The sequence below is a fragment of the Gouania willdenowi genome, chromosome 21 (genome assembly GCF_900634775.1).
Source record: "Gouania willdenowi chromosome 21, fGouWil2.1, whole genome shotgun sequence".
NCBI lineage: Eukaryota > Metazoa > Chordata > Actinopteri > Blenniiformes > Gobiesocidae > Gouania > Gouania willdenowi.
This window is the reverse complement of record NC_041064.1, coordinates 2,653,664-2,680,950: the sequence shown is the minus strand read 5'-3', so window position 1 is coordinate 2,680,950 and position 27,287 is coordinate 2,653,664. Positions and strand designations below refer to the sequence as shown.

Here is a 27,287-nt window from a genome sequence, read left to right as displayed (position 1 = left end):
ATTCACTGGTTGGTGGTGATTAAAGGTTTCATAAATAATGTTTTGGGATCATGTCACACATTTCTATGGGATGTTTCCTGTTAAACTGTTAGCTAAGGGTTAGCATGTGGCTAATGTCACTCTTCCTCTAAAACGGGTGTCAAACACATTTCACTTCAGGGGCCAAATACGGAGCAGTTCGAGCGGGAAATAAGTTATTTAAACATTATTGTGTCATAGTTTGCACTTCTACTTATAGATAAAATATAAAATATGAAAGAAACCGACAATATCCAAGCAATAAATGACATATATCAGTCCCAACAGGATCTTTACTTTAAATTTCCGAAATTTTGTGACCAATTTCTATTTAATTAAGAGAAATATAATGTCATAACTTAAAAATGACTGAAATCATGCCATATAAGCATCAGGAAGTGTGAACCCCTGCAAGTATTGTTGAGTTTCATTTACTCTGTCATTTTTATTTTCTCCTGTAGGCTGAACTGGATGCTCCAAAGGGCCGAATTTGGCCCCAGGGCCATGAGTTTGACACGTGCTCTAAAGCAAATAAAATACTGAATTAATAACAGTGTTTGACTCTTTTATTCCTATTTATTTATCATGTTTGGAGTGATTTAATGAAGTTTAATACCCAGTAAAGTTTCTAAACATGTATAGAAGGTTCCGGTGTTCTTACCCAGCTCATGAGGTAGTTCATGACAGAAAACAGCCACTGACGTACTGATTCCTCCTGTCAGGTTAGCGCTGAAAGCTGCTCCTGTGGAGACAGAACAGAGATAGAGCTGTAGCCACACATTCACTGTGTTCATTACCAACTATTTTATTTTCCCGGGCTTATATCACAACTTCTGACATTTCTAACTACAAAATTTGGAGAAAAAAAATCTGGTAAATTCTCACAAACAATCCCACAAAATTCCTCTAAATTACACAAAGATTTATCACAAAATGAGAAATATTTAGTAAAGAAAATCCTTCATGGACTCTTTCAATTATTGCCTGAATATTGTCAGTGTGGGATGTAAAACCTTAGGGTCAGGATCCCATTTGGGGTCACGAGACACTGGGAGGGGGTCGATTAAGTGATATCTTAATCTAGTATTGTCATTAAATATCATAACCATGAACAGGAGATTTAGATCTACACAATCAATTAAATTATGCACACAATAGGATTATGTTCTTTCAGAGAGGTAATCTACCTTTTTAATTGTAGCTCTGTTAGCTCAGGCACTGACTAATTTTTCTAAGAAATCACTTAGTACTCTAAATTAAGTGTTCTCAACCTTTGGGTCGGGACTCCCTTTGGGGTCGCGAGACACTGGGAGGGGGTCGCCAGATGCCTTTAATAACCTCACACTATTTTCTAACAATTTGAGCTCTTTTTTGCTTATTTTTACCCTTTTTCTACAAAGGAACCAAACTTGGGCTTTTCTTGCCATATTTTTGCTCCTTTTAATGCATTTTTGCTACATTACTCCCATTTCTGACACTTTTCCATCACATTTGAATGCCTTTTCTGCACATTTTTTTCCCACTTTTTAGGACATTTTTAGCACTTATAAACCCTTTCCACCACATGTCACATATGTTGACCCATTATTGTCACTTTTTCACCATTCATGATGTGTCATGCCCATTATATACCAGTTTAAACTAATTGTTCCAATATGTTCTATTAACCATTTTCTGTGGTCTTTAAAATTCCATTTCACCACATTTTAATCACTTTTAACCCGTTTTATTTCTGATTAAAACAAGGATTTCCATCTTTAACATAAATATGAACTTCCTGTATAACAGTGGCTATTATTCAGAGGGAAAGAGCAGGATTTGAACCACTGACCTATGGCGAGGCCATCACTAAAGTTGTGCATTCCGTCTCCCATGATGACCATCCATGCGATGCTGGCGATGCCGGCCTCCTTCATCTCTTTGTCTGAGTGACAGTTCCCTCCGTGTGAGTGTCCGTGTCCGTGGGAGTGTCTGTGCGTCTTGGCTTTGCGTCCGTTCTTGTTAACTGGGGACGGGGGTTCTGGGCGGGGTCCAACGGGGGTCAGCGGCGTCCTGTTGGTGGGTGAGTCGGGCGTCTGCAGCTCACTCAGCTGGGTGTCGTTGTGGCCGTTGTCACAGGAAACGACGGTGGTGTCTGGGTCTGAGTGGAGCAAAACGGAGGAGTGGGCTCAATTATTACTGGAATTATGTGATAGCCTGATGCTAATGCTATTATAGAGCTAATGCTAGGTTAATGCCATTTCTAGCTGAATGCTAATGCTAGGTAATGCTATTGTTAGGTGAATGCAATAAGGTTTTTGCTAATGCTCGGCTAATTCTAGGTCATTGCTATTGCTAGGCTAATGCTACATTAGTGTTAATATTCGGCTAATGTTACAGCTAGGCTAATGCTAATTTAATGCTAATGCTAGGTTAGTGCTAATACTAGCAATGTTAATTAATACTAATGCTTAAGCTAAGTAAATGTTAATGGCATGTTAATGTTAATGTAATGCTAACTGATGGGATGTTAAGTCTCATGTTAATACCAATGCTAGCTAATGCTACCTAATGCTAATATATGTTAATGACAATAACGCTAACGCTAGCTAATGCTAATGAAGTGCGACGCAGGCCAGCACCTGCATCCTCACTTGCATTTTCTTCAGGAAATGCAAATATTCTAATTGTAATTGACTTTCAGGGGAAAATAATAACTGTAATTTTAATTAATTTATAATTTGAAAAAATGCCAGTCAATGTAATCGTAATTGAGTTGTAATTGAACATGCATAATTGAATGCGTAATTGTAATGTGCTTACCCTCAGTGAGGGACTTCAGGTGCAGCCACTCTGCGTCAGAGCGACGGTTTAATTTGTGGTCGGACAACTTCCTGCCGATGTTTCCCTCCTCGTTCCTGTTCTTCAGGTCCTGTGAGGAGGAAATAACGAGGATTACATGATGACCTCTGACCCGTTGAACACGTGTCACTTCCTGTCACTCACTCTCTGGTCTTTGAAGTGCTTAAACATTCCGATGCAGTGTTCCACGATGAACAGGAAGTAGATCCCAGCCAGCGCCGTCAGACCCTTCCACACGCCGTCAAATGCTGTGACCAGGTCGTCACTGTGGCTGCTGCCGTGTTGGCTGTGGTCGTGGTGACTCTGAGACTAAAACACACACACACACACACACACACACACACACACACACACACACACACACACACACACACACACACACACACACACACACACACACACACACACACACACACACACACACACACACACACACAATCAAACAACAACAACAAACAACACAAACCTCCAGATTTTATTAATTTTTTTAGTTAAACGTATCAATGATCAGGAGACATTTTACTGGTGATGGAAAAACTAAACATTGATTCATAAAGTTAACAGTAAACATTATCAATATTATTATTATTATGATAGTATGTGAGCAGCGTCAGAAAAACTTTTATTTGTCCCAGAGTTGCATTTTAGGGTAAGCAGCATAAAAAAGAAAAAAGGACAAAACTATATTTACAAAATAAATACAATATAAAACATTATACAGGAAATATAATATAATAAAAGAATATACAAGTTAGCATTAAGAATAATGAACAATATGAGCATTAATACAGGAAAAAACAAAGTTTGAGTTTTTTTATTTATCTTTCTCTCATTTTGTATATTTTTGTGTGTACTTTTCATGTTGTTTTGTGATTTTGGAGTCATTTTTGTGTATTTTTGATGACCTATTGTGTATATTTCTGTCATTTTGTTTGTTTTTGGAGTCATTCCTGTTGTTCTTTTGCATATATTTCTGTCCTTTCGTGAATTTGTCATCATTGTATGTGTTTTTTTAGCCATTTTATGTAATGTTGGTGTGTTTTTATGTTTGAGTTATTTTTGTTGCCCTTTCTTTTGTATTTCTGTAATTTTGTGTTTTTGTTGTCATTGTGTGTTTTTAGTCATTTTGTCTAATTTTGGTGTTGTTTTGTGTTTTTGGAGTCATTTGTGTGTGTTTCCTATTGTGTATATTCCACATGTGGCCCCCATAAAGTGTAGTTGTGTACTCACGTGAGGCAGCAGGTGGAGCAGAGCGTCCCCGCTGAGCGTCCCCACAGCCAGAGCCACCAGGAAGGTGAGCAGGAACTTAAAGCAGGACTGCTTCAGGATGGGAACCAGTACGACTCCCAGTAGAGACAGCAGGCTGATGATGGTGATGGACACGAAGCTCCATAGCCACACCCACACTGGACAAAGTACACACACAATACACACAAGGTCAATGATGGGGCTTGAGTTAGAGCGCACATCGCCAAAATAACTAAAAGTAGAAAATCACAGAAAAATACACAAAACAGCAGCAAAAAAATACAGAATTATTCCCAAAACACTCGAGGACTACAAAAATAACCAAAATATAATAAAATACAAATAACTACATACAAAATGATAACCAAAGTACACTAAAACATACAGAAATTACATAAAAATACACAGAATGATTAAAAAAAGAAAATAATACAAAAATGACATTACATAACATACATAAAAAGGCTCCAAAAAACATAAAAAAATAAGAAAGGAAAATACACAAAATTACTTTTAAAAAATCAGACAAAAAAATACATAAAAATAGACAAAATTATTTACAAAAAATACATAAAAAAACACAAAATGACAACAAAAACAGATAAAACAAGAACAAACACAGACAAACCCTGTCTGCTGCTCAGAGTGGTGATTATTCTAAATGATGGAGGACTTTTACGTGAACGATGGTTTCAGGACCAGCGTCCTTGGAACGACATCTGAGCATATTGTGATGACTCAGCACATTTTTCTCTGGAGGCCAAAGTCATCGACATTCAGCCGACGAGATAAAGTGAGACTTCACACCATCACTTAAAGTGTGAGCGATACACAGGCCCTTTTACACAGCTCAGAGTGGAATAAATCATTACATACCAGCACCAAGGACCCTCCTTTGACCCCTGACCCCTGATAGAGACACACTGCAGGTTGGACTCCTGACAGACCCCCTGATGATCCTCAGCTTCTTCTCATTCAGTGATTCAGACGCTTTCTGTAATAGGATTCTCTCGTTTTGAGTGGTTTTTTTTTTGTCTTTTTGTATATTTTTTCCCTTTCATTTTGTGTGTTTTTGGAGTAATTTTGTGTTTTATTGTCATTTTGTGTATTTTTCTGTTATTTTGTTTGCTTTTGTTGTCATTGTGTATATTTTTAATCTCATTTTGTTTGTTTTTGGAGTAATTTTGTTATTTTTGTAACATTTGGTACATTTTTCTTAATTTGTGTTTTTTCTGTCATTTTGTGTGTTTACCTTGGGGGCCTATGTGTGTTTTTATCTAATTTTGTATATTTTTTCTTTCATTTTATGTTTTTGGAGGCACTGTGTTTTTGGGTTTGTTTTTTCTTGTTGTTTTGGGTGTTTTTTTTTGCTGTCAATTGGCATAGTTTTCTTCATTTTGTGCATTTTTGTTGCATATTTTTCTGTTATTTTCAATTACAAACATGGTGTGAAATGAAATAGCTTCCAGAAAAGCCTTTTTTCCCAACACTCACTCCTACAGTTTATACAGCGTGTTCAGGAGCAGGTGATGAGGAAATGTTTCCTCTTTAATTATGGGTCCCTGGGAGCCGTGGGGGTTTTTTCCTGGCTCTGCTAATTGGAACGTTCTTTATCTCCCTGCTTGGTTCTAGTGGGAGCTCAGTGAGAGGCAGCCCTGCTGGGTGCTGACGTCTGCTGTGAACACTTCCTGAAAGTCCACAGTGAGTTTTCATTCCCTCCTAATGAGGATTCCACGCCGGCCTTTTTCACTAGTCATCATTTATATCGTCTTTATGACTGAGGCACGCGTGACAACTTAAGTTTAGTTTACTTATTAAACGCTGACCTTCAATCCTCAGTCCAACAAAAGACGAGTCATTAAATTATCCTCACGCTCATCCCAACACATCCCACAGTAAACTGGGAGACTCTAATGCAGGGCTTCTCAACCTCGAGGCCCATTTGAAACAGAATATTTTTGCTTATTTTTACCATTTTTCATCACTTTTTCTCGCCATATTTTTTGCTCCTTTTAATGCGTTTTTGCTACATTATTCCAATTTCTGACCCTTCTACATCACATTTCAATGTCTTTTCTTCACATTCTTTTCACTTTCCAGACATTTTCAGCACTTATAAAAACTTTCCACCACTTTTACACCTAATGTCACATATGTTGACCCATTATTGTCACTTTTAACCTCTTTTCACCATATTTCATGCTTATTTTTGCCAATTTAACCACATTTTTGCCATTCAAATTATCCCTCAGGGTTTAATAAAGTATGATTCACAATTTGTCATGCCCATTATTTGCCAGTTTAAACTAATTGTATTAATAGAAACACTTTGAACCCTTTTTAACACTTTTTCTGTACGTTTTTTGGCCCACTTTAATGTGCAACTTTTGACCCGTTTTATTTCTGATTGAAACTAGGATTTCCATTTTGAAGATGACTATAATAATAGTAAACTTCCTGGATAACAGTGGATATTATTCAGATGAATAAATAAATATTTTTGGTTTTGTTTAGTATATTTTTCTCTTATTTTGTGTGTTATTGTTGTCATTGTATATGGAAAGGGTTTATAAGTGCCAGAAATGTCTTGAAGTGAAAAGAATGGGCAGAAAAGGCATAGAAATGTGATGTAGAAGTGTCAGAAATTAGAGTAAAGTAGCAAAAATACATTAAAAGGAGCAAAATATGGCAAGAAAAAGTGATGAAAATAGGTTAAAATATGGTGAGTTTGGTGTAGTTGCAGAAAAAGAATAAAAATGGGCTCAAATTTCTTGAAGGCATCCACTTTATTATAAAGATCAATGAACTAACCAATCACAATGGGAGGTGTTTTTTTTTTTTTAAATGAAGTGTATAATCTCTCTATGACATTTTCTCAGGTTTACACACACACACACACACACACACGCACACACACACACACACGCACGCACGCATGCACACACGCACGCACGCACGCACGCACGCACACACGCACACACGCACACACACACACACACACGTTTCTGTGAGGAAGTATCCGCTCATTAGGCTTTGGCCTTAAGATGACTTTGTAACAACCTGAGATGTGAGGCTTTCACTTCTTCTGCTCACGTCAGTGTTCATATGGTTTTACTGTGTGTGTGTGTGTGTGTGTGTGTGTTTCCCACAGAGGAACAGCCCCTATCAGTTCATTTACACTGAGATAAACCAGCTAACAACTCATGGGAACAGGCTTCCCACCAGCTGCTAATCATTCCTACTGTAAAATACTGATGATTGTGTTAAATAACATTATTATCATTATAAATAACTTATTAAACAGGTTTACTATACTGTCACGTGATCAACACTCCTGATAGCATTTAAAATAATGACCAGACAAAGCATTAATACAGGAAGGATGAAAGTTTTTTGTGTATGTTTTTGGAGTCATTTTGTGTTTTTAAAGTATTTTTTGTGAACATTTGTGTTATTTTTTTTGTTTTTGAAGTCATTTTCTGTCGTGTATTTTAGTTGTAGTTTTGTGCATTTTTTTAGCCATTTATTGTACTTTTGTTGTTATTTCATATTTTTTTTCCTGTCATTTTGTGTATTTACTGTGTTTTTGGAGTCTTTTGTGTACTTGGAGTCTTTTGTGTACTTTTCAAATTTTTTTCAAACATTTTTGGAATAGTTTTTTATATTTTTCTGTAATTTTGTATGTTTTTTGAGTCATTTTGTGTATGTTTGCTGTAAAATTCTTCTTTAATTCTATGCTTTTACTTTGTGGGCTGCACAGAATAGGACCTAGAACCCCATGTGGCCTTCGGGCCCCCAGTTATTGAAGTATAATATTATATATGATATAAAGAACAGCTTTCCCATTTATCGGAGTATGAATCACAGCGGTATAATATTGGTTGCTGTCCAAAAAATTCACTATTTTCTTAAAAAGATTCACAGATTAGTCGCCCCAGCCATTAAGTCACTTTCTTAATTTTCAAATGACAAAAGTCGTGACATACACCTGAAATCTTTGTGCTTCCTTTAAGGGATCTTACCTGAACTGACGGGTTCCATTGCTTCCTGTGCCACCTCCAGGTGGTCATGGCGAATGCAGACGCGACTATCTATCTGGTAGAGCAGGGCGGGGCACAGATAGGTGAACTGTGAGGGAGAGATGACTGAGTCTGGACTCAGGCCGTAGTAGGTGAGGAGCTGAGTGATGTTCAAACACTGGGAAAAGAAGAAGAAACATAAAGATAAAGGGTTTGACAAGTCATTTCAACATTATTGTGCTCTAATTTACACTTCTACATATTCATAAAATAGAAAGTATGTAAGAAACTGACCATATCCAAGTTTTAAGTGACAGATATCAGTCCCAACAGGATCTTCACTTTAAATTTCCTAATTAAGGGAAATGTGATCATTTGAGAAAGATTTAAAGATTTTATAAAAAAAATTCAGATTTTAAACTTTTTGCAGCAGTTTAACATAAAAAAAGACCTGTGATATAAGCACTGGGAAACCTGTGAGTCCCTGCAAATATTGTTGCGTTTCATTCACACAATGGTTCATGTTTTCTCTGTCATTTTTACTCTCTCCTGCAGGACAAATTGGATGGTCCAAAGGGCCAGATTTGGTCCCCGGGCCTTGAGTTTGACACATATGATTTAGAGCAACTAAAAGCAGCAAATGTCATTTTCACTGAAAAAGCTGCTAAATGATCTTAAAAGCTACTAAATAATCTAAAAATCTTCTAAATGATCTATAAATCATAACATAACCTACAGTAACCACTAGATCAGACATGGGCTCGTCTGTGAACAGTCACATTTACAGACCTTAGAGTCACTGTTAACTGACCAATAAACAGGAAAAGATTGATCATCTTTATAATAAGTGCTGACTAGGCACTGGGAGTGAGGCCCAAGGCCAACACAGGCTGACTTGATAATAATGTATCATGTTTTTCTGCAGTCAGTGTCTTCTCCTCGTCCTTCTCTCTCTGCTCTGTTTCAGGTGTCGTGAAGCTGATGATGTCAGTTCCTGATCTGTGGTTCACGACTCAACTAGTCTGAGACACTCTGATGTTCTATCTCTCTATCCTGTTCTGTTGGTCCTTCTGTCCACTAACCACAACCAGTCCACGCAGATGGCTGCCACCTCTGAACCTGGTTCTAATGGAGATTTCTTCCTGTTAAAAGGAAGTTGTTTCTTCCCACTGTCACTAAATGTTTGTTCATGTGGATCTTGTTGGGTTTTTTCTTTCTTATACATGATAAGCGCATTGAGATGACTTTGTTGCAATTTGCACTATACAAATAAAGTTGAACTAAATTGAATTGAAAAGCTACTAAATGACTTATAAACCAGGCTGAATGTTTCACTCCAATAGAAAACAATGGGATGTTTACAGGCGGTGGGGCCATGTGACATCATCAATCGCATGATTTCAAGATGGAGGAACACAGGCTTTAAAACTGTAAAGTAGTCCAATTTTTAAAAGGTAATAAAAAACAAATATGGAGCAAAATAATATGTTTCGTTATACATTAAATTCATTTCAAAAATTTTAGGCCACATTTGAATTGGGGGTAGAGAAGTGACTCATGATGTTTCATATAAAACGTGTGTTTGTCTAATGATCTGTGAGTGTGAAGCTCGTACCTCTTCATGCTGATGTGATAGTCCACCTTGGTGTCCGATGGACCCGGATCCTGGGACAACAGGAGTTGGCCAGCCCTGTGGGGCCTCCCTCTTATGTTTATGAGAATGTCCGTGGTCGTGATTATGTCCATGGTCATGACTATGATCATGATCATGATCATGGTCATGGTCGTGATTGTGCTTATCGTTGTCTGATGAGTGCTCTGTGGGAAGAGGAGGGGCTTTATTCCGGGCTCTGTGTCCCTTGTCCCTCATGGCTTTCCTGAGCTTTTTGGACTGGCTCATGGTCGGAGCAGGAGAAGGGAGGACCTTAGCAGGAGTGGTAGAGGGGAGGAGCTTAGGAGGGGAGGGAGGTTCCTCGTGGTAGGAAGTGGAGACCTGCTGTCCAATGAGAGGAGAGCTTTCTGTGATCGTCTGCACCTGATTTTGGTCCTTGTCATGGTCGTCATGAGGCTCGTGGTCTTTATGATCATGATCATGATCATGGTCGTGGTCATGGTCGTGCTCTTTGTTTTTTGCATCATCATCACCATGTGTAATGTGTACTTGTCCACCAGGACTTTTAGAGTCAGTTTCTCCAACTTTATTGTGACCATGAGGGAGATCATTGTCGTGGTCGTGGGTCACACGGTCCGTCTTGTGCACGTGTCCATCAGAGTGTTTATGCTTGTGATGATCTGCGTCTCCATGGTGATGGTGATGGTTAGTCGGTGCGTTACTGACTGGACTGGCAGCGGTGGTCTGACTACATGTGGTGGGTTCTCTGTCTGCATGTGGACGATGGGGGCCCGTTTTATGGTGCGTGTGCCCATGCCCGTGCCCTGCACCGTGGTCTGGACCCTGGGCTTCATGTCCATGGAGCCCCTCCTGCATATCTAACACGTCCAGATGTGCTACGTGATCGTGTCCCAGGTCCTCGTGGTCCACGCTGACCACCTTCACCTCCCCCAGCCCCAGGCTGAACAACAGGCTCTGGAACCCCTGGAAGTCCAGGCGGTCCTTCTGCCCGTAACGTGTGAACAGTTGCTGGATGTAGAACCTCTGCTCCTCCTCCAGGGTGGCTCCATCAGCACCTTTAGGAGACATGGTGGTCTCCTTCACGTAGCGAACCTCAGAGATCTGCAGGTCGTTATGTCTGCTCGGGTGGTGAGAGTCATCATGATGATGATGTCCAGCATGCTGGTGGGCGTGGCCTTGGTGGCAGTGGTGGCACTGATGGAAGAGGAAGGTGAGCACACACAGGAGACAGAACTTGGTGTGCACTTGAACACGCATTATCCCCTTCACGTCTAGTCGTCTGCGGAAAAAAAGCAAGAAAAAGGGACATAAATCAGAACAGAAGGTGATTAGAATCTGAATCTGACAACAGAGAGATCAAAAACGACCACAACAATTTGTTTTGATTAGCCCTAAATTTGGAAATTACAGAAAATTCCAATCGAACAAGAACAAACGGAGGAGTAGTCATTTGAAAAATGGGCCCCCGTGACACGTATGCGGTAATGGACCCCATTTATGTAATGGTATGTGCCAATGATTCGGTACCACCAACCATCGTAATATTTGACTTGCAAATAAATGAGAAATCGGTTTTTTGTTGTTTTTTTTGGGGGGGGGGGGGGGGGGGGGGGGGCAGGGCCCCAAATCAAAAATCGGGCGTCGATCCGTACACATCCATAGATTATATCTACCAAATTTCAGCCCAATCCTTTCATGAATAACAGAGGAGTAGTGATTTTAACTAGTGCAGGCAACAAGAAGAACAAGAACAACAACAAAGTGAGTGCGTTTTGAGTCTGGTAGCCCCGCCTTTAAAAAATTCAATATAAATCCAAACCAATATTATTAATATCATAAAAGGTCAATTCTTCTTCAAAACTACTGAAATAACATGAAATGTACAGAAATGTATTAGAAAAGTAAAAATAAAGTTGAGCGCAAAGAAAAATGTTCTGCTTTTAATAGAACACCCCCTATCACGCCCCCCCGAGCTGGTAAACAGATTAATCAGTCTGTATTACAACACTAAAGATGTTCTAAAATGATCATATCAAATCTCAGAAATATGTCCAACATCCAAACATGATGCGTGCCCCTGTTCTGCTCTCAACGTGGCCTTAAAATTATAAACAGATTGCATCGATTCCTATAATGACAACTAAAACACTGAAATAATAAACACAGTTGATTAATTAATATGCATTTAGTGTGGCTCATTAGCATAATAATGGGTCGTTGACTCGTTTGGGAAAGGAAAAGATAATGGGATATTATAGATATTAGAGAGATTGGGTCTGAGCTTCTTGTTTTACAAAGATGTACTCTGGTCAGTTTAAGAACTGCAGATGAGAGGTAAACTAAGGTACCAGAGACATAAAAGTGACTGATTAACATTAAGACGGGTAGAGACACAGTAACAGACATTGACTGTAACTCTTTTACAGATTTTGTGAGGATCAAAAATCCTCACAAAATGGATCATGAAAAAAGGTAACAGCATGGGTTTTTATAGTCCTTAGCAACAGGTTATTTCCACTGTCATGACTATCAGCAAAGAGCTGATGCTAGCGTTATCCTGCTGCTGCTCATTAACTTATCTTAAAAACACTTTGCCCGTGCAACTGTACCATTATGTTTATTATTTTTCAGTTACTTTGATTCCAGAAAACTCACACAATATAAATGTAACTAAGGATGCACAAGTTGACAGCAACAGTCACCTGGAACACGGTCAACGTAGCAATCAAGCTAATGCTAAAGCTAAAGCTAGCGGGAGCTAAGACCGAATAAGCCAGTGCCACTAACGAACAAGTGACTGTAATAACAACGAACCTGTGCCATGTTCATTCTATTCATTACACGTTGACTTTTGAAAATATTACACATGCTGCACTTTATTTTTTTTTGTAGAATATTTGACTTTTAGGAACTTTTATCCTTAAACGATTGCAAGTTATTTTTAGGTTGATATTTTTACATTTAAATATCCACAAAGCTGCTGCATTTGGACATTTTTGTTCTTTTTGCTCTACAAGGAAACCTAAAAGTTGATGTTTTGTTAGTTTGTCCTGTAGATTAATATTTTATCATCTATCTCAAAACTTGTGATTTTCTTTATTTGTGAAAAAACTAAATACTGCTGACTGTGCAAAAAGCGCCAAACAGGTCTGCAGTGTAACCTGTTGGACACATTCTGTTTGTTTTTAAAATGTGAAAAATAAAGACTAAAGGAAGTAATATAATTTAGTATTTTGGACAGCAATGTTCTAAACTTTTCATTTATATTTGAGATAACTACCTCATGTGCAGGTAAAACAACAAGTTTGTATTGTTTGTTTCACGGGTATTGTTCAATGTTTTACATTAACATAAGATTGAAACATTCAAGGTGTTTAATGTAAAAAATAATCGGAATCGTCAGGTCAGGCTTTTTAGAAATTGGTGATCGGCCAGAAAATCATTAAATACAACATGTTTTTGTCCCACTAAAGTACAATCTATGGCTGAAACAGGGAGGTAACTCAGACTTTAATGTGAGTTTGAAAGGATTCAAATCTTTCATTGATCAACGTTATTAAAACAATGGTATCGCCCCCCCCGCCCCCACACACACACACACCACCTGACGTAACGGTAAATAAAGGTCGCCATTCAATTCAATTAAAAACAATCAGTTTCTCACAATAAATTAAATTCCTCGACTTAAAAGTAATTTCTTTGAAAGGCTGAGATTTTCAACCTATTGATTAAATCATTAGAAATATTTCTGTTAAAGCAAACAATACAGCTCATAGTTCATTCTATTAAATACGTTAGTTTATTATGTATCAGGGTGATTATTATGAGTAAGATAACATTTAAAGACATGCAGTCACATCACAGGAGGCAGATTAAGGTGTTTCTTTTACTTCACGGGTGCTGCTGAAATGCATGAGGACGATTAACCAGAGCCTGGAATACCAGATTAGATCATTTATTTATATACTGTATGCTTTCTTTTATTTTGGCCAGTGACTAAGACCAGATCACGTCTAATAAAACAAATATTAATAACCAGGAAAAACAAAAAGGCTGCAAGAAAATAATAAAAAAAGGTGGTATCTGTTACTGGGAATAATGCTTTCAATAGCTGTAGAAAAGAGTTAGTGTACAATGGCTTTTTCTGTCAGTTTTTTAGAGCTTTGTAACAAATACATGCTCAGAGCAGCCTGGAGCAAACACAGTTTCTCTAGTCAAATGATGCTCATGAGGTCTGTAGTGGAGCCTGTGGGTCGTTGATGGGAGAAGGGGCAGCAGGAGGAGAGGCAGGGATGAGTCGGAATGTTGGATAATGGTGACAAGTCACACAGAAGATGGCACACACACACACACACACACACTTTAGAGACAGCTTGTTAGTAAAGTTTATCCTGGATGTGTGTAAATGCACACCACAGACTCTTAAAACAAGGAGGCTGATAAATCCCCCTCACTGCTGTCACCAGTCACGACAACTGTGGGCCTGATGCAGCTAAAATAAATCAATAAATCACCACCTAACTCCACTTATTTCTTTAGGAAACACTAAAACTAAACCTCAGAACAAAGACTTTTAGGGCCATAAACACTGTGGTCAATGTCAGAGCTGGGCAATACAGACCAAAACTCACATCTTCATATTTTTTCTCAAAATAAATCTCAATATTTTCAACTCAAAAAAATCTTACCAGAAAAACAATTTGTGGTTGAATTTGCTGACGTGAAATGCCATACAGGGACAATTATTTAAAAACAGCTGCACAATATAATATTTCTCCTGTATGGAAGGGGTTCTCAACCTTGGGGTCAGGACCCCATTCGGTACAAAAATGTTCCAAACAATATATGAAATCAATCCACATTTATAATAGCAATGAATATGTCTAATTGAAAAGGAGTGGGAAAAAGAAAGATTTATTGAGTCCCACCCACATTTCTTAGTTTTAACAATTTTCAAATTCCTAACCTGTTTGAATTTTGGGCCAAATTTTCTTTAGTTGCACATTTAGGATGTTGAAAATCATGGAGTGTAAAGGTAGCAGTAGCTGACTTAATGTTCCATATTAGCAGTGCTGAATTCTTTCTAATGTTTGTTTAACATGGGGTTGAATGATGAAGGTGTTTTAGTGGTAACGGAGTGGAGTGGACAACATGAACGTTGGTCACAGCCGTCACACACTGAGCTACAAATCAATGGTTCCTGTTCTAATACCTAATGTCCTTCATTGGCTTTTTAAAAAATCTACATCAAAAAGTTGTTCTAGATACGGTTGATGGTGACAGAGTGGAAAGGGAAAGAAAAAGTGCTGAAAATCATCAATCGAACCTCCATTACAAAAAAAACTAGCGGCACTAGGATTTTTCTCCTTCATTAAGTGGAGCAGTCAGAATAATCCATGTCAGTACAACTAATACTTACATTTCATTTGTAGTTTACTCATTATTTTAAAGCAAATTTTTATTTTTGACATACATTTTTTGTTTAATTATGGTTTTCTTTTTTTTTTTTGCATTTATTTTGTTTCCTCACAGGAGTTAAACACAAATATTTTCTTAAGAAATGTATAAATATTAAAAAAAAAAAAAAAAAAAAAAAAAAAAACAGAACTAAAAAAAATAATGTGGAAAACACTGGAATTTGGAAAAAAAGTTAAACAGAATTTATAGGGCCCTAATAATGGAGTGGAGAGGAAAAGTGCAGAAAATCATCAAACAAACCTTCATTACAAAAAAAAAAAAAAAACCTAGCGGAAAACTAGAAAGCTAGGCATTTTCTGATTTATTAAGCAATACACACTAGATATTTGTAATAGGTAAAATATTTCCTTATATATATAAAAATATATTAAAAAGTGCCTGGACATATTCTATACCAAATGTTCCCCAAATTAAACCAATAATCTGCAAGATGGTTTTATACATGAGGCTGACATTACGCAGTCATTATCTGCATTAAGTGTCCTTCGCTAAATTATGACACCTTTGGAGCTATGTTGGCATTTTTTGGGTTAGGTAGAGCGATCTAGTGAAGTTAGGTAGGCTTACGGTAACAGACGACACTTAATGACAGCCTTCATGACACCTTATTCATAATAATGACAGTGTAATGTCAGCCTTTAAGTATAAAACTTTAAGTAAAGTGTTACCCTACAAGATTTACAAGAATACAATGCAGTTCAGTGAACGGACAGTAAACAAGCCTAGCTAGAGATGTAAAGGCCTATAAGTTGCATTAAGCCCCATCCTCATCCATCATACGTTTATGAAGTAACTAAAACTCTGAATACTTTATACCTTGTTGACCCTTTTTTAGAAAAACGCCTTGAATTCCAATATAATCTAAAAAATCATTCATTTTTTGGGGCTTTTTAAATGAAAGGTCCAATGATCAAAACACACAATGAACCAGTGTCTAACTAAACTCAACTAAACTGTCTTGTGGTTAAAAATCTTTATCTTTAAAAACAAAGAACTAATGTAATCCCAGAGAAATGTTCTATTCAAAACACAAAAAACTGTGTCAATTGTTCCTGTTTGAAAAAAAAATGCTTTAATAAAGACAACGTCTTAGTTTACTCAGACTCTTGACTACTGGCTGGATGACAACAGCTGATCAGTTAATCAATGTTTGAACTATTAAATAGAAATAATAAAATTATAAACTTACATTTAAATAAATTCCTTGCACTGTCTTTTAACTCGCAAACGTATTGCTAAGTGTAGATCTCACAGAAGAAACACGACACACAATCATACATTCAATTTAAATTTAAAACAATCCACTAATAAACCTAATACTCCACTTTTAAAAACTCAAATTAACGCCACTCACCGCTGACTTTTCTGCACGTAGAGGTGAGTGTGTGAGTTGTGAGGCTGCAGACACTGAGTGTGATCACAAGCCGACTTCAGACAGTGTTTTAAAACACGAGGCAGCAGTGACCTATGAACCTCTGAGCAGAGATAGGTCGGGATAGGAAGGCTGGGACTAACAGCACACAGCCTGGAGTGTTTCCTGATTACATGTTTGACGACAACAAAAGAATCCCTATTAACGGCTGAAAGTTCAACTGCTCACGCTCATGATTCAACGTGTTAAACCTGCACACGATCAACAATCAGATCTTAATATTAAGGAAATCTAATCACAGAGCGATGATTTGTTCACACAGAAGAAGACGAGGAGAAGCAGTTAATCCCATCATTTACAGACAGTGATATGTTCTCACCTGATTTCCTTTCTTCTGATTGGCCCCAGTCCTGGTGCTACAATGTGAGGGGCTTCACCAACTCTCCTGATCCCAGCACTCTGGAAATATATAACCAACAGCACCAATTTAGCTTTATGTGTCAAAAAATATAACCAACATGTGCCATCATCACCCACGAAAAGACTGCCTAACAAAGAGTCAAGTTTAGGATCACCAGATTTTTAAAACTCTAAACCTTCTTAACCAAAGAAAGCGACAGATTTTCAAAAGAAACTATTTGCATATGCTTTTATTCGTAATGAAAAAAGTACTGGGTTCACGATACGATTCTCTCACGATTTATTTTACAAAATGGGACTGTACACAAATGACTGAAAAATATTCCTTTATTTTTTTTGGGGAAAAAAATAGAAAATACTGTACTATTTTACTTTTATTTTTCATTGTCAAAATAATCCCTTGATAAACTATTCAAAACAATGCAATTGAACTAAAAATAAATCTTGAATGAAATAAATAAAGGAATAATACAAATGAAGAAGAAGCCTATTAATTTAAATTCTGGTTCTATAGTAAACAATGCAAAACATTGCATAATAGTTATTTTTCTTTTAAAAAGTGCAACTGAAAATGTATTTTATGCCTTAACAATTGGACTTAAAAAAAAAAAAAAAAAAAGTCAGTCATTGAACTGATTTACGGCAGATATTTGTTTGGACCAGCAGAGGGCACTGGTAACCCAGTGGTCGGTTGACTTTTACAGATATTTACGTAATATTACAGATATTCTTTCGGTGCTAAAGGGGTAAGGAATCATTTATGAACATGTTTAAGAGTTGAAGGATAAATATATATAGCGCCATCTGCTGTTTAAAAAAGTACTGCGATTAAATTTTCAAAGTATCGATGTCAACCGTGATACCGATTTTTAACTGCCTTGCGATTAATCATTACATCCCTATAAAGAGCACACAATGACTCCAAAAACACACAAGATATCTACAAAATCACCAAAAAATATTAAAAACACCTGACATACAAAAAAGGAAAACAGAAACACACAACATGATAATAAATAATGCAAAACAGCATAAAATAGTCAACAAAATTACTCCAAAAACACAACAAATTATTTGTTGTTTCCTGTGTCAATGCTCAGATTGATCATTAATTATTTTAAATGTTGACATGAATGTTGATATTCACACTTTTGTGGCCCATCCCCTCATGACTCTTCTCTGTTAGTCAATTCCATAGAAACATAACTTTGCTCTCACTGGGAGGCAGAAAAAAACCCCCTTAAGCTCCTTCATATGATTATCACACCATCAGACACACTGGCGCAGACACAACTCTGTAAAAATAACAAGCTACTAAATCTACCACAAGACTCCTGTTAAGTGTTATTAATATTATTATTATTATTATTATTATTATTAAAAATTAGGTATTGCGCTCACTGCTTTGATGGGATACAATAAAATGGGAAGAAATATGACTTCAGGCCAAAAAGTTAATTCAAATAAAAGTCAGAATAACATGTAAGACCATTAGGACCACACATTTTTACTGGTTTGAAGAAACAGCTGTCCATTGTCACACAGAGGATAAGATAAAGAAACATCTGTAACAAATCACAGAACTGAGTTTAACTTACTCACTTCTGCAACCTCGTGAGATTTTAAAAACCTGACATGCTAACATCGTAGCGCTTTAGCATCTGATTACACACTGAGCTTCTCCTATAACATGTCACTCCCTTTAGCACTAAAACACACAGATCAAGAAAGTCATCTCAACAGGTCAAACCAATAATCTTCTAGTCATCAGTAAACACTGTGGTTAGAACTCCTGACTCATGTGCTAGCTTATGTAGCTTAGCGTGGTTGCAGGTACCAGTGCATAGACCTAAACATGCGATTGGCTGACGAATGGACAAACAAATGGGATATAATAACAGTGAATATTCTATGAATACTGGAAGGTTTCAGCAAACAAAAAAAGGAAGGATGCAAAAGTACACAAAAGAACTGAAAAAACACACAAACAGGACCCAAAAGCATGCAAGATGACAGAAAAGTACACAAAATGACTCCAAAATGCACAAAATTAGAGAAAAAACACACAAAAGGAATCTAAGATACACAAAATGACAGAAAATGTATTTTCAATGACTCCAAAAAGACACAAAAACTCACTAAGTCCAAAAACATGTAAAAATAATCTGACACAAAATGACACACGACAAAAGTACACATGATGATTTCAAAAACATACAAAATGATAGGAAAACCCCACAAAATGAATCTAAAAAGACACAAAATGACATATGTTACAGGGAAAGAAATCCAAAAATAAACATAAAAACAAAATGACAGAATTACACACAATTACTCCAATATCACACAAAATGACTCCAAAAACATGCAAAAGGAATCTAAAGAGTACACAAAATGACAGATAAATATACACGTTGGCTTCAAAAACATACAAAATGAGAGAAAGAACATACAAAAGGAACCAGACACAAAATGACAAAAACATTACAGAGAAAGGAACAAACAAATAAACAGACAAAAACAAAATGGCAAAGAATTACACAAAATGACACCAAAAATACACAAAATGAAAGAAAAAAACACACACAAACACAATCCAAAAACATGCAAAAGGAATCTAAAAAGACAGAAATATTACAAAAAATGAATCAAAAAAACAAACATAATGACAAAAAAATACACAAAACAAATCCAAAAACACCTTGATGCACAACAAAGAAAAAACTACAACTTATTTCTGGGTTGAACTAAGCTAACGTGAGCTAATGCAGGTGCATGTCTGATACCTTGTGAACTGGAGACATGTTTGCCACACACACACACACACACACACACTAATGTATTATTAGGATGTCAAAAGAAAACCACTTTGGGGAAACCCAGTTATGTTGTGCTCACCTCTGGTCACGCCGCACCAACCAACCAAGTGTTCAGACCGGCCCTCATATCAACATCAGTCAGACGGGGATTGTTTTGGGGCTTTAGAGTCCACAGACTTAGTCATATATAGAGGGGGCGGGACGCACAGGGAGGGAATGTGTGCTTTGGCTACGACCATCAACCAAACCACCTGACCTGATACTCAGACGACCTGAGTGTGTGTGTGTGTGTGTGTGTGTGTGTGCACAGGAATACTGTCACATTATGGGCTAATATTCTGATTAAATACCAATAGGAAACCGTTAATTTATTTAATCCTCTGTTTAATTAAACATTAACACAACATTTACAGAAGCATTTCAAGCTCAACAGCTTCTAATAGTCTGCAAACATCACTGATCTGTAAACGTTCCTCACTGAAACACGACATGGTCACAAGCTGGGCTCCTTCAAAGTGAACACAATGGTATCAACAACGCTCTACATACTGGAAAACGGGCCACTGATTTTACACCATCGCAGAAAACGGACAGAGAAAACCAAATTCACACTCTGAAACGGAATATTTAAATGTGGAAATGCCTCACATGCATGTTTTGGGACAAAATCCTACATTTACACGCATATGTATATATATATATTTTTTTTTTTTAACCAGTTTAACTTTTTCTTCTACAACAGATTCTGAAGTAACCACATACATCTATTAAAATGTCCAGTATGTTAAAAATAAAGTGCCATCAACTTCCAGCTAAAATGCATTGAGGAAAGAAAAGATTTGAAAACTTTTTAAACCGACAGCAACATGTGAGATGATTTAATAGTGAAGATACTAGAATTAACATAAACATGAATATAGACGCACACAGTTCACTGAATGCTTGTGTGTGTTAAGAAGTAGATAGTGGATTAAATAAGACACGTAAAATGCTCTACTACTACTACTAATGCCACTACTACTACTACTGCTACTACTATGACTAATAATAATAGTCACAAAATATGACGTTCTGATCGCGCACATCAGGCTTCATGTGTGTCTCTGTCTCCCGATCATCAAACAGGCTGTGAATGTGTAACAGGTAAATGACTCGGTGTAAAACGTTTTGGTATTAAAGCGATCCATGAAAGTGAAGTCCGTACGGGTACATCAATCGCCAACCCCACCGCCTCCCTCCTCTGCCCATCAGGATTTTGCCGTGGGTTTTGACGTATGCACGTTTATGGGCGTACGTACCTTTTGTACATGAGACCCCAGGCGTTTACATGTTATGCCAATGTTAACGCAATTAAACATTTTTTTCGTTAAAAAAAATGGTTATAAACAAAAACATTTCTTGGATCTACATCATAATCACGAGGTGAAATATTGCAATATATAGCCTAATCGATTTTCTCTTACACCCTTCATTCAAATGTGAAAAGGCTCTGGTACAAAGACAGGTTTAGCTGATGGTGTATTAGCTGAACTTGTAATCAGTTTACCTGGTGACACATCACGGCAGAAGTATCTCCAATAGCATGCAGCTGCGCATGTTTGTGCGCAAAATGTGAGCGAGATTCGTAAAGGTTTCACAAATAATGTTTTGGGACTATATTACACATTTCTATTAGATTTTTCCACGTTAAACGAGTGGCGGAGGGTTAGCAATGTGGCTAACTACGCAAGAATGATTTCAGCGTAACTATCCCAGCTTCTGTAAATCAACTGAAGAAAATAAAATGTTAAATTAATAAAATCAGTTGACTATCAACCCCATTTATCACATTTGGAACAATTTCAGGAAGTTTAAAAGCCAGTAAAAAAACATTATGAAAACGAAACGGAAAGGTGTAAAGAGAAGCTAAAATAGCAAAACCCTGAAATGGAATTTAGGTAATTGGGAATTCGGGAGTTTTTGCAGCCCTGATTGTGATGTAACGACTTTGGATAAAACCCCTTAAAGACATAACAAAACCATATTTAACAAGTACATTTCTAAATGTCCTTCGAGCTTAAACCTTAGTCAGTTTTAAGAATGATATTTTGAACATATAAACTGACTAACCTTTTAAATACAGTCGTTACCGCATACCTGGACAACAACAACACTGAACACTTCTGTTTGGTTTTTTTTATACAGTAAGCCTACTTATGTGAGATCAAAACCTAATCCCACAAACTGTATTCATAGTTTTGAGCCACTGTAATATACGGTAATAATAACCAAGTTGAGTCCTTATTGCTCAGCACTAAACAGATTAAATGGTAAAATGGTAAATGGACTTGATTTTATATAGCGCTTTATCACCACACTGAAACAGTCTCAAAGCGCTTTACATATCAGCTCATTCACCCAATCACTCTCACATTCACACACCAGTGGGACAGGACTGCCATGCAAGGCACTAGTCGACCACTGGGAGCAACTTAGGGTTCAGTGTCTTGCCCAAGGACACTTCGACACATAGTCAGGTACTAGGATCGAACCCCCAACCTCTCGATCAGAAGACGACCCACTACCACCTGAGCCACGGTCGCCCATTAAATGACAAAGTTCCCTCTGTACGCAATTAACCCATTTCTCTGGAGTCCATCACCAGCGTTCTGTCTCACATGTCCGATAAACTTTGGATGTTTTTAGTCACATTTCAAAACAAACACTTGCATGTAGTTAAATGAACAACAGAACATCTTAAGGGAGGCGTCAGAACCAAGTAATTAATCTGGAAGCAGGATGCTTACAGAAATTCATTAAAAGTTGCAAATTATAGTGCCCAAAAATAGTGGTAAAAAGGGTCTAAAGTGTCAATAAGTGGGGGGGTGGTTTGGGTAATGTAATTTAATAAGTAGGACCATATGGTTTAAACTGGTAAAAATAAGCATGAAATATGGTGAGAAGAGGTTAAAATTGACAATAATGGGTCAACATATGTGACATCAGGTTGTAAAAGTGGTGGAAAGGGTTTATAAGTGCTGAACAAATCTTGAAAGTAGAAAAAATGTGCACAAAAGGCACTGAAATGTGGTGGAGAAGTGTCAGAAATGGGTGGGAGTAATGTAGCAAAATGCATTAAAAGGAACAAAAATATGTCAAGAAAAGAGCACTAAAATAGGTTAAAATATGGCAAGTTTGGTGTAGTTGCACAAATAGGGTAAAAATAAGCAAAAACGGTCTCAACTTAATATTCTTAAAATATTCTTAGTTTCTTGAAGACATCTGTTGACCCCCTCCCAGTGTCTCGCAACCCCTAAAGTTGAGAACCCCTGTAGGACAAGGACTGGTACAATGGCTGTAACTAAAGTCAGTTAATAGTCAGAAGAAAATAAGATACGCAAGCTAAATTTATTCTAATGCTTTTAATGGCTCTTCCACTGCTGTCAGTGATTTTTCCACCGACTGTTTCAACATCAAATCCAATGAATCACTGACTGCGCTCTCTCTCTCTCTCTCAGTCACAAGAATTTACATTAGAAACATGCTTTTGTCTGGGTTTAGAACTAAAAGGAAGTGTGGATTAGCAAAGGACAGATATGTTGTAATGTACGGTCACCAAAACATATCCACAAAAGGAATTCAAAATACACAAAAAATGGCAAAGATAATACACAAAAGGAATCCAAAACATAAAAAGAATCCAAAAACACACAAAATGACGGAAAATATACAAAAGGAAAAGAAAACGCATAAAATGGATGAGAAACACATAATAAAATGAATCCAAAACACATACCAATGACAGAAAAATACACAAAATGAAAGAAAATAACACAAAATATAGAATATATATATATATATATATAGAAAATACACCAAATGAATCGACATCAAAAGAGGAATAAAAAACCTAAAATGAGAAAAGTGCAAACGAAAACACAAAAGAAACACAAAAAAAACCACATAAAATATAGAAAGATAAACCAAAAATACTGTACACACAAGAAATCCAAAACAACAAAAATATACAAAATGAATCCAAAAACACACAAAATGACAGCGCTAATACACATGACTACAAAGACAACACAAATAACAGAAAAACACACAAAATAAATTTTAAAAACACACTAAAAGCCATCCTAAAACACAAAACGACTGAAAAATACACACAATGATGCCCCAAAACGCACAAAATGATTGTAAACACATTTGAAATGGTCACAAAAATATACAGAATTAAGGAAAACGAGACAAAATTAAAGAATATAATGCACAATTTCTAATATAACTTATCATTCATCATTAATAAAAGTCAACTTGACAGTGGAAGCGATCCAGAAATGATCAGTTTTTACTGAAGTGAAAGATTCATCAGAACAGGAACAGTTGGTAGTTCATCTCTCAGTTCATTAGCATAATGAGAGAATAATTATGAGACAAGTAGACGCTGAAATGAGATGAGAGAATGAATCCTTTGGAAGAGTTTATTTGGAAAAGGAATCGGCCTTTTTCAAACATTGGAAACATTTCACAGTAAAACAACTGTTGGCAAAGTAAATGAAGACGCAAACAATTTTCATGTGTGTTGTTGTCAAACTTTTGCGTTACTTTGTAGCATTTCTGCACATTGTAATTGTATATTTTACTTCCTTTAAACCACGAGCTCAAAGTGATCATGCCAGATTTAATGCGTCTGTCTGCTAAAGTTGCTACACATTAGATCACCCATTTTACGGTGGAAAATGATATTCTCCAAAATGATGTCAGTAAAGGGTTTAGTCATGTCATACAGCTATTTCCCATTCAGGAGTTGAAATCTGTTTTATCAGATCAGATTTTGCGTGAAAAATTGCATGCATAATATTGTCCAAAAACATGCATGTGATGGTATATTCAGTGTCAAAATTATATAATTTTCACCTAATTTTGTTTAAAAATAATATTTTCCATACCTGATTATTGAAATATTTCATGTTTGTTCACTAAATCTGGGCAATATATCGAGATTCAAGATATATCGAGATTCAAATTTTGGGGATATAGAGAATTACAATATCAATTATGATATATCTTTAATTTATAGCCTATTTTGTATTAAATTACTTGTTTTAGGAGTTCCTGCCTTCGCTTCCCCTAAAGAAGCCACAATACAGAACTCACTCACATGTGCTGTCCTTTACAGGAGAAAAAGTCAAAAGTGACATATTGTGCAGATGTTTGTTAATAAATGAGCCTGTGTGACATTTTTCATCAGAACATTTTATCCAAAATAGTTTTTTCTGGTCTGACATTATTTGAAATAAAATAAAGATTCACATTGTATATTAAATTTGAGAAAAAACATTGAGATATGAGTTTTGGCTCATATCGCCCGGCCCTATGAAGTAGCAGCATCCTTTTTTTTTTTTTAAATAATTACAATTATTATTATTACAAGCGACCGTGGCTCAGGTGGTAGTGGGTCGTCTTCTGATCGAGAGGTCCGGGGTTCGATCCCAGTACCTGACTATGTGTCGAAGTGTCCTTGGGCAAGACACTGAACCCTAAGTTGCTCCCAGTGGTCGACTAGTGCCTTGCATGGCAGTCCTGTCCCACTGGTGTGTGAATGTGAGAGTGATTGGGTGAATGAGCTGATATGTAAAGCGCTTTGAGACTGTTTCAGTGGTGATAAAGCTCTATATAAAATCAAGTCCATTTACCATTTACAATAACAAAAAGGCCTGTTCTAAAGTATACATTGCATACAGTGGAGGTGGGACGGGTGATTTGCTGCAAACTTCATGAGACGGGCTTACGATAATGATGTGGGACAACACTTAAAAAAAAAAAAAAAAAAAAAAGTGAAACATTTTAGGCTGACAATATCCATGTGTCATAAAAAAGTTAAACTAAAACAATCTACACAGGCCAGGTTTAAGATATGAACACGTTCTCTTTCAAAAACATTATTTCTATATTAAACTAAATCAACAGCTCAATCATTGTGCTTTTAAAAAATCCCTCAACATTCCTTCTACAATATTTTGTAACAGTTTAAAAATATATATATGAAAATGTATGCATTGATTGTCGATTATTTATCCTAGCCCTAATAGAAGTATTTTACAGTTCAGACAGGAGACAAACACCAACCAACCTGTAGGTGGTCACTGGTTATAAATCACTGGTACACGTCACCACACAGTGGAAATCTTCACTAATCCACTGTCTTTATTTAGATAGTTAAAGTTAACTAGTTAGACTTTTAAACTTTACGTCACCAGGTCGGTGTGAAACACACCGCCCAGATCTTTGTAATATCTGTCTAACTTGTGTCACAAATCACACTCTTACGGTTTCATTCTTAATAATCAGCCTTTAGTAACCGAGTCAGGCAGGATAAACACGTTTAACCGCAAACACAGACCGGACAAACCAGGACAGGATCCCACACGTGGTCTGAATCAGGCTCACATTTATCATCAATCAACCGCTCTCACTCAATCAATGATTTACTACATGAATAAACACGCTTTTCGCTCATAAATCCACGTTTCAAAAGCATCCAACCGAAGCCACGCGGTGACGAGTAGCTTCCAAAGCTAATGCTAGCCTGAAAACCACGGTAGTAACAGCTCGAGCGGCTACTGTTAGCTAGCAGACGACTTACAGGAAATTAGCTCAGTGTCTACAAAGCACAACAATGTGGTAAATACACACTAATATGTTAATAAAACACGTCCACCGGGTGGTTTCAGACTTCAGGGGACAGTTGCTAGTACAGCCCGGGTCCATGTTGTGGGAGTGAATGAAAACAAACGGGGTTTTATATCGTTACCTCACTCGAGTGCCGTGTGCATCTCCTCTCCGCTCGGTACCAAACAGCCCCTTTCTGCAGCTACGTCATTCTCTAAAGACCTTACGTAGTTCACGTAGAGTGACGCCGAAGACAGATCAGCAGTCTGCGCAGTTTGCGTAGGAGAGTAAAAACATGAATTTGGATAGTATGGAAGCCTGTTTCCGCCATTAAAAAAAAAAAAAAAAAAATCAATATGGAAAGTCACAATTATGAGAAAGAAAGTCATAAATATATGGTCTCATGACTGTGAGTAAGTTAAAATATTAAACTTGGACCCTGAACCATGCTCTTAGGTAGATTTGTGTTTAATTATTCAATTAAAAAAAAACAAAAAAACATTTTCAATCTAAAAAAGTTTACTTCAATCAAAAAATTTTAATTTTTTAATTAAATCAAAGAAAAAAAGTGTTGAAAAGCAAAAAAAAAAGAGACTTAAATAAATGCATTTAAACACTTTTTTTATTTGATTGAAATGTTTTATTTTTTGATTAAAAAAAAAAGACACAAATGTACTACCCATAATATGGCCCAAATACAAAAAAGATCACTTCAATAATTAAAAAAAAAAGAAAACTTTTTCAATAAAAAAACAACAACTAAATATTCCCAAAACACGCAA

General features: G+C 36.7%; 1 protein-coding gene across 3 annotated transcripts in view; it reads right to left on the bottom strand.

Moving 5' to 3' along the window:
• Positions 1-26,752, bottom strand: part of slc39a10 (solute carrier family 39 member 10) — a 31,326-nt gene extending 4,574 nt beyond the window's left edge. The window contains exons 1-9 of one of the 3 annotated variants that reach the window (XM_028436920.1): positions 26,648-26,752; positions 16,989-17,068; positions 9,742-11,038; positions 8,130-8,304; positions 4,090-4,265; positions 3,004-3,168; positions 2,821-2,929; positions 1,850-2,158; positions 680-760 (exon numbers count right to left, since the gene is read on the bottom strand). In XM_028436920.1, the coding sequence (XP_028292721.1) occupies positions 680-760; positions 1,850-2,158; positions 2,821-2,929; positions 3,004-3,168; positions 4,090-4,265; positions 8,130-8,304; positions 9,742-11,016 (2,290 nt within the window). In that variant the 5' untranslated portion in view covers positions 11,017-11,038; positions 16,989-17,068; positions 26,648-26,752. Of the gene's footprint in view, positions 1-679; positions 761-1,849; positions 2,159-2,820; positions 2,930-3,003; positions 3,169-4,089; positions 4,266-8,129; positions 8,305-9,741; positions 11,039-16,591; positions 16,723-16,988; positions 17,069-19,927; positions 20,071-26,647 lie in introns of those variants that run through there. The other 2 variants (XM_028436921.1, XM_028436922.1) reach the window with 2 other exon arrangements.
• Positions 26,753-27,287: the final 535 nt, after the last annotated feature.